At 44.0% G+C, this 11,175-nt stretch overlaps 1 protein-coding gene across 1 annotated transcript; it reads right to left on the bottom strand.

The window, feature by feature from the left end:
- Positions 1-427: 427 nt before the first annotated feature.
- LOC118944053 lies at positions 428-8,551 on the bottom strand. Its single transcript, XM_036961606.1, has 11 exons — positions 8,473-8,551; positions 7,167-7,328; positions 5,476-7,014; positions 5,017-5,109; positions 4,324-4,428; positions 4,034-4,143; positions 3,624-3,818; positions 2,895-3,057; positions 2,365-2,530; positions 1,536-1,630; positions 428-1,239 (listed from the first exon to the last, which is right to left on the bottom strand). The coding sequence occupies exons 2-11, from the start codon at positions 7,321-7,323 to the stop codon at positions 1,154-1,156; spliced, it is 2,709 nt and encodes a 902-aa protein (XP_036817501.1). The 5' UTR covers positions 7,324-7,328; positions 8,473-8,551; the 3' UTR covers positions 428-1,153.
- Positions 8,552-11,175: the final 2,624 nt, after the last annotated feature.

The following is an 11,175-nucleotide window of genomic DNA, read 5'->3' as shown; positions in this document are numbered from 1 at the left end:
AATGGTGATGGATATGACTTTCTATAGCCTACATGTACCTCAAAATGAATGCATGCACCTCAGATCTCTACTGGAATGACCCATTTCTATCGGAGACCATTTTGAATGAAAATGTTATTATCTTAGCTGTATTTCCTCTTGCCCAGGATTCATTGCAAATGATAATTGGTTTCTAGTTGACAAAATATGCAGGAAGTGGATTTCCCCAGTGTCTGCTGTAACGTTAAAAGCAGGATATAAAGTATCCTCTAAAACTAGACGCAAAAGAGACCTGTTTCATACATGGAGTTCCTATAATAATGTTCTATTCATTAATGTGGTGGTGGACTCATCTTGTTTTAGGCTGATCATTGACACTTGTTTATTCATTGTTAAGACGTGAGAAATATTGATTGCGGTATTAAAAACAGAAAAGAAACTAGAGATGTTAGTTTAGTTGAGTTTTAATGTGAAATAGATTTAAACAATAACATACATATACACATATAACCATTGCAACACATTGTCAGGACAAATGATAGAAATGTAAATGTTGCATGTGTGCTGTTTGGCGTGTGTAAATCTCCCATATAAATCTTACCACACCATTACAATAAATCATCCTTCATTTCTCCCCAGAAGCATCACACATTCATCCACAGTACATAGTCCTTAATAAATGCTAATTTTAGACTTAATTCAACGTCAAGATATTATGGTGTTTCTAACCTAGAGTTTTCTGGTAGCACGTTATTACAGAACAAAAATCTAACATCAATCTAGAATTCACAACATCTGTATCGTACCTCTAAAACTACAACAAATATACTGAATAAATAGGTAATTTCCCCGATGAAAACATTTATTATAACAATAAGGTCAGCAAAGATTGCATTTGGCTTTCACTACAGTCTTCTCATCACAACGAATTGATTAGCATTCAGTTAGCCCAACATTACAACAATTATGCCACATTTTTACACTCTTCACATTTAATCTTCAGTTATCTTCAAGAGAGCACTCTTCATTGGCCTGAGATGTGTGGGTCCAGTATCTGATCTGAGCATCATCATTGGTCAACATAGGATGGAGGGAATGGGGGAAGGAGGGAATGGGGGAAGGAGAGGTGGATGGAAGCGAGAATGTAGGAGAGGATAGAGTGGGAAGGTCCTCTTCATAGCATACTGCTCTTCACCCTCTCAAAGATCTGTCGAACCTTGATAGCCGGGACACAGCCCTCCCTCACGATGCTAATTGTACCTGGGGGAGAAGGAAACAATTCTGACTAAGTGATCATTGACACACAAGGAGCCATTGGGTGGGACTAGGGTTGCAAAGTCTCAGTAACTTTAACTAAATTCCTGGTTGGAGGATTTTGGAAATTCCTACTTAAATCCTTCTGAAATCCAGGAATCTTCCAACTAGGGTATCTGGAAAAACTGGGAATTTTGAGAAAGTTATTGGAATGTTGCAACCCTAGGTGGGACAACACACATCCTAAGAGGTTAGTTATGACTTATTGTAGTGGGCTTCTGTACTGCACTGTGACATCATACCTTCATCTATCTTGAGGCAGTTGACCACTGTGGAGGCTACGACCTCGTTGGAATCCCCGTCACACAAAACACCCTGGATCTTATGGCCCAGACGACTGAAACACACACAGATAGAGGAGACAGTATCACTATCAGCATTAGGAAGACAGTTTGAGAGTAAGTTCAGGTACAGGTTCAGGTTCAGAACAGCATCCAGAGTAAAGAACATCAGCTACATTATTACCCAATAACTAGTAGAGGACTAACACAGATACATTATTACCCAATAACTAGTAGAGGACTAACACAGATACATAATTACCCAATAACTAGTAGAGGACTAACACAGATACATTATTACCCAATAACTAGTAGAGGACTAACACAGATACATTATTACCCAATAACTAGTAGAGGACTAACACAGATACATTATTACCCAATAACTAGTAGAGGACTAACACAGATACATTATTACCCAATAACTAGTAGAGGACTAACACAGATACATTAGCATAACTGTACATTTACACAGCAGGCTGACTGATACCAAACCAGTCTGACAGGAAAGATCAAACCGGTCTATAACAAGACTCCTGGATGCAGAAATACTTCAATAATGACATCACTCTCAGCATCACATCAAATAGTTCTCTTCAGGTTAAATAGTCATAATTTGATGAAACCGTGAAGAAGGCAGCACAGCTGTGGAAATGTCTAATTATTACATTGGAGCTGCAGTGTGCACCATTTATGACATGTTATAAATGGTGATCATTTACCACTATAATGTTTTATCAATAAGCACCAACACGCTTGAGTACAGGTGAGTATTATGCTAAACTGTTACCTGATGACCATGTCGTGGTGCGTGCTGTCAGGTTCTCCGCTGGGATTGGCTGAGGTGATGGCGAGTGGGCCGGTGATGTCACACAGGTGTCCGGTGACGGTGTGGTCAGGGACTCGGATCATAATGCTGTCCTTGGTCCCCACGCGGTCGTAGGCTGGACCCACACCTGGACAACACATGTAGACCATTACCTCAGCCGAACTTGACCGACACAGGTGCGAACACAATGATTAAAAACACTATTTTAGTTTAGGTAAACCCCCAAAAGTCAACATATGATTCAAATAATTTCTGTTAACCTATCCCAGTGCAACATAAATAAAATAATATCTAAATACCACCAAAACTGAAGTTTTCAGTTGAGGCTGCTGAGGGGAGAACGGCTCATAATAACAGCTGGAATGGAGTCAATGGAATGGTATCAACCATTCACTCACTACATTACATCTATTACACTCCATTCAAAATATTATTATGAGCCATCTTCCCCTCAGCAGCCTTCACTGGTAATTTGCCATCATGGTACTGACCCAGTCTGAGTAGCCAATCTCCCTTGCAGACGATGCAGCTGATTCCTCCAGGGTAGACGTTCCTCATGAACTCCCAGAGTAGAGGACTGAAGGGGGGCTTGGCAGCCACCAGCTGCTCCACACTGGAAATACAGATACAGATCGGCTTCTCTGCTGGGCGGTCCTGGTTAGGGGTCAGAGAGACAGGTTAGGGGTTAGAGGTCAGGGGTCAAGGGGCTTGGCAGCCACCAGCTGCTCCACACTGGAAATACAGATACAGATCGGCTTCTCTGCTGGGCGGTCCTGGTTAGGGGTCAGAGAGACAGGTTAGGGGTTAGAGGTCAGGGGTCAAGGGGCTTGGCAGCCACCAGCTGCTCCACACTGGAAATACAGATACAGATCGGCTTCTCTGCTGGGCGGTCCTGGTTAGGGGTCAGAGAGACAGGTTAGGGGTTAGAGGTCAAGGGGCTTGGCTCAGCTGCTCTACATTGGAGATACAGATTGGCTTCTCTGCTGGGCAGTCCTGAAAGGGGTCAAAGAGAGGTTAGAGGTCAAAGGTCAGGTGTTATCCAGTTTCATCCAAAAACAAAATTTTGTGAGCCAGTGCATGACAATTCACAGTATAACATTAGGGTTGTTCCAGGACAATTGTCCATATCAGGCTCGAAGGACCAGTAGCCTACTTGCTGGAGTAACATTGGCTTGTTTAAGAGTATGAGGACAGTATGTTACTGATAATGTGAGTGTTACCTTGATGTTGTAGATGCTCTCGATGGCGTGAGGGTTCTTGCAGGAGGCAGCCAGGGCGTAGACAGTGTCGGTGGGGATTCCACAGACCCCCCCGTTGTCTAGCAGTCTGTTGATTTTCAGGAGTCCACTAGTCAGCCTGGAGTCTGCTACGGGACAGGGCGAGTCAGGCGACAACGCTTTCCGCTGCTTCACATCCTGAGACACAACACAGAGAGAGAAGATATTGAGCAGAACAGAATGGAGTAGGATGGAATGGTATGGAATGAAATGGAACAGAACAGAAACAAATGGAATGGAACGGAACGGGAACCAAATGGAATAGAATAGAATGGAACGGAATGGAATAGAATGGAACGGAATGGAATAGAATGGAACATAATGAAATACGGAATGGAGTGTATTGTTCTCACCTTGAACAATGGCGGGCCGAGGGGCAGCAGACTCTGAGAGAAGGTAGAGTTGACCAGCGATGCCAGGGCTCCATACACACAGATGATAGAGAACACAGCTAGCATAGCAACTGTAGGAAGAACGCAAGAGCAATGTTAGAACAGTGACATTCAACTGACATCTAGGTTTCAAAACAATGTGTACATGATGCAATGTTTTGAACAGAAAGCGTACATGTTCACTATGGTAGAGATACTGTGCAGTAGGTCTGAGACCGTAAGGGTAGTGAGGTGAGAAGCAGGTTCCTTACTCTCCAACTGGTAGGGGAGCTGTTGGAGGGTGGACAGGAGGAAACAGACCAGGACCACCTCCATGACTGTGGTCAGAGACAAGAGGACCAGGTTCCCATATGCAGCTGGGGGGTGGACACATGGAAATATGGAGAGATGTAGAAATGGAGAGGTGGAGGGGAGAAGACATGGAGAAAGTTAGCAATACAGGATGAATAGACTGCATGTGTCCCTAATGGTCACCTATGTCCTATATCAGGCTTCCCCAACGGCGGCCCACGGACACATTTATTTGGCCTATACATTTTTCTGAGCAAAAACAATTGTTGGATATAAAAGACTGTAAAAACACCAGCAAATCAGCTCCAATTGATTTTATTTTGGAGATCTGTTCCAAAGTATTCCCACACATAATAGAGAGATATATGTGATTGTGTAGAAATGTAAGCAATGTTTGAAATTACTATGTTTTAGTCAAATGTTTTATCTGTTCGGGCTTCTTACGGTTCATTTGCAGTCTACAAATTATTTGTATTTGGCCCTCGGCTGAATATAGTTGATGATCCCTGCACTATGGTGAAGCACTACTTGTGACCAGGGCCCATAGGGCTACATAATGAATAGGGTGCCAAAAACAACCTCCATTTTTCACTCTCTTTATCTGTTGAAGCAGGTGAACAGGTAGATTTTGGTCATTTCATGAAGAGACTGACCGATGAGCATGAGGAAAGCGTTGATGACCAGGAAAGCGATGGTTCCAGCTGTGAACCCTAAGGACCCTGCTGGAGAGATCTGTAGCATGAGGCCTGAGAATAGAACAGAGAGTACTGGTTACTAAACAGGTCACAGAGCATGGAGACAACAACAACAGTAACACGGACAAACTGTCCTGCAAGCCTCCTCTTGACATTATTGTATAATTTAGGCTAAAATTAAAGGCACATTCTTCCTGTTAGGATCTGTCAATGTATGAAATGTGTAAAATTCTATATGTATGTCAGCACCAAGGCCAAATTTTCATTTTGCGTAAACCTAATGGATAATAAAGTCTTCTAATCTAATCCTTCAGTCCCAAATGATACCCTATTCCCTATATGGTGCACTACTTTTGACAAGAGCCCTGTATAAGGTATAAGGTGTCATTTAGGAGGCAGCACAAGTCAACCATGTACCTGCGAAGCGGTACCATGTCCATGTAGCCCAGACAACCATGTAGAAGGATGGGATGACAGACCCAAATCTCTGTCCTCCCCTGACCTGCAGTCTGCTGACCAACCCCTGTACCAACGCTCCTGACACCAGCACCCACGGAACGCTCAGCCGCAGGAACACCCCACTCTGACTGGACGAAGCAGAGTGGAGTGCCGAGAGAGCTGCCACCCCGTTGGTCAGGTAGAATAGAGTGTCAGTGATCTGAATTGTCGGTGGTGATAATGACAGCGCCGGGGAAGAGCAGCAGTACAGGACGGAGCGGAGGCGGTCAGAAGAGACGAGCTGAGGACCCACTGGGATCAGAATCTTCTCAGCAATGGAGTTGATGAGGCGGCAGAACGTCCCGTAAAGAGAGGCGGCGGCAAACAGGGAGCAGGACACCCCGAAGAACATGTAGTACCCCTGGAGGGGGATCTGGGGGACCGTGGACACGGACAGCAGCAGGAACAATGCATTGTGGGCCACCTCCAGGGCGTCATTACTGAGACTAACCACTAAAAGGAGCAGCGCTGCCGTCACAAAGAACCAATCACCAACCATTGCCTGTCTCCCAGCAGCCACCTCTACCTTCGGCTCCGACATGATCAGGGGTGACAACACAAACTCCTCCCACGCCTTGGTCAGCCAGTAGGTGGCATGTAGCCCAGCCTTGATGGCCAGGTAGCCATCATGCCGCAGGTGAGCGTAGTAGCTGGAGAGGAGCTGAGCAGCAGAGATTATGGACACCCACACGGCCCCCAGGGAAAAGGACGTGACGTAGCTGAAGCTGTAGAACAACAGGATGAATGGAGACACGGTGTCACAAAAAAAGCAGAGCGCTTGGGGTTCAGCGTACTTTGTGTTCTTCTTCTTCTCCTGTCCCAGGCTCTGAGCGCTGGCCTTGGGAGTTTGATTGGTTCCCAGTAGGAGCACATTAAACAGGGGGTTGCCAAATCCCTTCAAGACGTAGCGCTGTGCCAGGCCTTTCACCAGCAGGGCTGCGCTGCCGTACATGGCGAAAAGAAGGATGAGGAGTTCTAGAATACCGGAGACGATTAGCGGCCAGGCGGAGGACACTCCCAATACCACGGCCTCAAACAGCAGCGTCAGAGTGATGGCGCCGAACACAAAGGGCATGATGACGTTTACCGTGGCCGAGCAGAAGGCCAATAGGAAGGAGAGGAGGATGTACGGGACCAATCCCGCGATGGCAGTCTGGGGAATGTGCAGGAAGAACAGCCAATCAGGGCTCCGTGAGGTGCCGTTGATGAGTTCCGCTGACAGGGATAGGTTGGTTATGAGGGAAGTGTGCATTGTCATGTTGCTCATCAGGTCATGTGACAGGGTCAAGTTGTTTGTGATTGGTTGTGAGGCACCCTGGAAGATGCGTGTGGCGCCATAGCTCCCCCAGAGTGCTGCGTAGCCGATGAAGGCAGTGCTGCTTAGGTGGTCGTATTTGCGGAACGACAGGAGGCCGGCGATCAGCTGACACACACCACCTATCAGAATCAGGTGAACACCTGCAAGCACACAACACAGTTAGTGATGTTGAACAACCACCTACAAACACACAACACTGTTAGTCATGCTGAACAACCAACTGAAACACAACAGCAAGAACAGAGTAGAGTTAAATAGTGATCATGATGAATGGATGGATTGATTAGCGTACCTGCCAGAATGTTTTCCACCCCCTGCGCCGGTACTCCGGTTCTAGCGGTGTTAAAGTTCTGCAGTAGAACCAGGAACGCACTGATCCCATTGGATAACATGCCCAACACCCCCGGCTCACCATAGAAACTGGCAGGAAAACCATCCACGGTTGCCATGGTGTCTGTCGTTTCAGTAAAACAATAGCAAAAGTAATAATATTATATGAACATGAGAGAGAGGACAGCGAAGAAAACAATTATAATGAGAAAATAAATGATGAAAATACAAGCTATTCAGTAGCATATTATTCCAGCATCAGTTTGGGGTGAAGTGTTTAACTATAAGGCTCTAGACTGGGGTCCCAAATGGCACCCTATTTAGTGCACTATATAGGGAATAGAAAGCCATTTGGGACGCAAACTAGACTGGTGTGGTTGGCTGGTCTGTCTCTCAACACTCTCCTCCAACCCAGAGCTAAGACTTCCTCTTGCTCTATATTTAAACCCAATATTGGCTTATTCCTGTCCTGCCTGTTTCTTTATTCTGTGGAATGGAAATAAAGTATGAATGTGTTTCTAGTATAAATGTGTTTGGACAATGAACAACCAGAGGATATATTTGCAGAGTTGATGATGTCACTGGCCCAGTCATGGAGGATAAATGTTAGGTTGACTGGGACAGATGAGTTGAAACAGGTCATCACCAGAGAAACAGGTGGCATTGGAGCTTACTGTCTAGAACGGGCTCTGGTTAAGTTTTACCTCAGTACTTCATGTTATTTATTACTGAACATAAAGATTCCATCGCCTTCTATATGTAAAACAGTAACCTACCCAGCAGTGCCTCTCTACTCCCTGTCCTGCTTAGTGCCAGATAAACGCTGATTCTCATATCTGATGCCTAGAGAGATAGGAGGTTGGTGCCTAGAGATATAGGAGGCTGGTGCCTGGAGATATAGGATGCTGGTGCCTAGTGAGATAGGAGGCTGGTGCCTAGAGAGATAGGCTGCTGCCTAGCCAATCTTATTTTCTTCCTCGCTCTCTCCTTCTTCTCTCTCTCCCTCTTTCTCCATCACTATCTTACCATCACAACACTACTAGCCTCCTCTAACTGTTCAGACAACTTCTCCACAGTATCATAAGCTGCTCTTTACATTCTCTATGTTTTCATGACAAATATTTACATGAGATATCAGTTATTTCTAATCATGCCATGAATGTTTGAATATAATATTCTGCTGTCCTGAAACTAGCCTACACAGTGCATTAACACAGAGAGGAGAGGAGATGGATACAGCACGCAGTTAAAAGAGAAGGAGTATTTACCTTCTGATGATGAGGACAATGATGATGATGCTCAGACAAAGAAAGAGAAGGTGAGATGATCGGACAGAGAGAGAAGACGTTGCTTGACATATGTTTTGGAGGAATGTCCTGAGAGTGGGAGGAGTTCCAGATGTTCCAGCCTCACCCCCCTCACCCCTCCAGAGGTGACATCAGACCTTACCTGGGTTGTTCCATGAAATTAGTACCTTTTGCTTCCATTTGATATTTTAAAGGTCCAATGCAGCTGTTTTTATCTCAATATCAAATCATTTCTGGGTAACAATTACATACCTTACTGTGATTGTTTTCAATTAAAATGTTGGATTATTTTTTGGGGCTTCTTAGCAAAGAACCATTTCTGAAGCAAAAACGTTGCTGGGACTATATGGGAGTGGTCTGAGTTGGAAGGGGAAAAATGGCAACGTGTTATTGGCAGAGAGGTTTGGAACTCTCTTTCTTATTTGTCTATTAACTCATTTATCGATTGGTGATGTCAACAGGCAGGCCAAAACTATATCTCGTTAAAACTCCATCTCACCAAAACAGGTTTCAAAAAGCTCTTACACTAAAAGGGCATTATCATCATTTTCACAATTTCACAGTATTATTCCAACCTCAGTGTGGAACACCTTCTTAATATTGAGTTGCACCCCCTTTTGCCCTTAGAGCAGTCTCAATTTGTCAGGGCATGGGCTCTACAAGGTGTCGTAAGCGTTCCACAGTGATGCTGGCCCATGTTGACTAAAATGCTTTTCACTTGAGTCAAGTTGGCTGGATGTCCTTTGGGTGGTGGACCATTCTTGATACACACAGGGAAACTGCTGAGTGTGAAAAACCCAGCAGCATTACAGTACAGGTGACATCAATAAGGGATCATAGCTTTCACCTGGTCAGTCTATGTCTTGGAAAGAATCATGTACACGCAGGGAATATAAAACACAGGTAAATCATGTTTTTGATTACAGTGAGCTTTTACGTAGAAAATGTACACCAATATTGCATTTTAAAAGCCTTTCATATTTAATGACATGCCCTTTAATATAGACGACATGGAAAATTCCACAAATCTGATACTTTTTATATGAATAGACTTCAGAGAGTCCCTCTCTGCGCAGGAAGCGTTTAACCCACTTGACACCAACATTTCTCAAAATGTTCACTATCATTGTAAAAACGTTTTGTTGCTTTGACAACGTAATTTCTGAAGATTAGTGAAATACATGATTTATTTATTTTTATAAACCTGGCCCTCTTTTTAAGATCAACCCTGTTACCTGAACTGAACTCTTGTTTTAATATGGTGAAACTATTCCTTTTAAATATTTACTTTAAAAGGAACATTGAACATCTATTAGTCAAATCATAGTGTAAAAGCAGGTGGGCTGGTTCTACTCTTTTTGGCCATTTTGTGGTGGAATACTGGGTGGGTCGAGTATAACCCGTCAACCCTGTTACCCATACACAGACAGGCTAGACATGTTTTAACAATTGAAATGATTTTTGGTGAAATTTGCATTCATTTGCCCCTCCCTGTTGCACACAACAAGCTTCCAGGGGAATTATGGCCGATTTAAGGTGAAATCGTCAACCCTGTTACAGTCAAACTGTTCCTTTAATTGGCACTTAATAGGCAGTTACTATAGACATTCTTTATTTAACCTCTTGAGAGGTTATTTTAGGTTGAACTTTTTATGACAGAATGTTCAAATTAGGTGAAATCAAAAGCTTTTTTTCACCAAGTTACACATCTCAAAAGGCACCGAATTGGTGGAAAGTCCGCAACTAAGAAGCCAATGACATCCTGTCCATCTCTGTCCTGTATCAGGGATAACATCACACCTTACCTAAGAAGAAAATACATTCCTCCTGATGATGATGGGGATGATGAGGGAAAATCCCAGCATGTGATGGGAGTAGAGGTTCATGTTTTGGAATTTCCTCCCCCTCCCTGCCTCTCACTGCTTCATGATTCATGATATATTGAATATATGGGTCTCTCTCTATTCAACTGACAGTCAGTGTGTGAGGTTAGAAGCCCAGAGAGAATAAAGCTGTCTGCCTGCCTGTCTGCCTGTCTGTCTGTACGACTAATTGATGTGTCAAATAAGCTTATTGACCTCTCAGGACTTGAATATTACTGCAAGTCACAAAATAATTTAACAAGTAGATCTACATAAAATGTTTACGTAGTGATAACACTATCACTCGTAATTCATACGTCACAATGATTAACTGGTACGTATGCCAGAGGTGGCAGCACAGGTCCCTGAGTGGTTGGCCAATTTTTTTCACCTGATGGTAACCAGGTATAACTTTGGAACCTAGTTGTAGCAGGGACTGTAAGGGTTGCCCTACTGCCTGGGCAAGTGAACTGAGCAGTATGGCAAGTTGAGCCTGCTCTAAAGTTGCCCCAGGTGATTTTTCTTTACTGAGAACAACAAACTGTAAGGAATTCTGCTAGGCCTAAAACTGAAGAAAAAGTAGAGTATGATAAAGAACATTTCATTGTTTTGCTGTTTTATGTTTTCATTCTTTCTCTCTATCTTTCCCTCAGGACTGTTTTACTGACATACCCTCCTGCTGTCCGTCTGTTTGCGTGTTTGTCAGAGATCCTTCAGACCCATGTCTGCTACGCTGAGAGGACTCCACCAGTCTGCCTTGGACAGTAAGCTCAGCTCAGGTCAGCACTCTACTCTGTACTGT

Source organism: Oncorhynchus mykiss, chromosome 24 (genome assembly GCF_013265735.2).
Source record: "Oncorhynchus mykiss isolate Arlee chromosome 24, USDA_OmykA_1.1, whole genome shotgun sequence".
NCBI lineage: Eukaryota > Metazoa > Chordata > Actinopteri > Salmoniformes > Salmonidae > Oncorhynchus > Oncorhynchus mykiss.
Note: the sequence above shows the minus strand (reverse complement) of the source record. Positions and strands in the feature narration are given on the sequence as shown.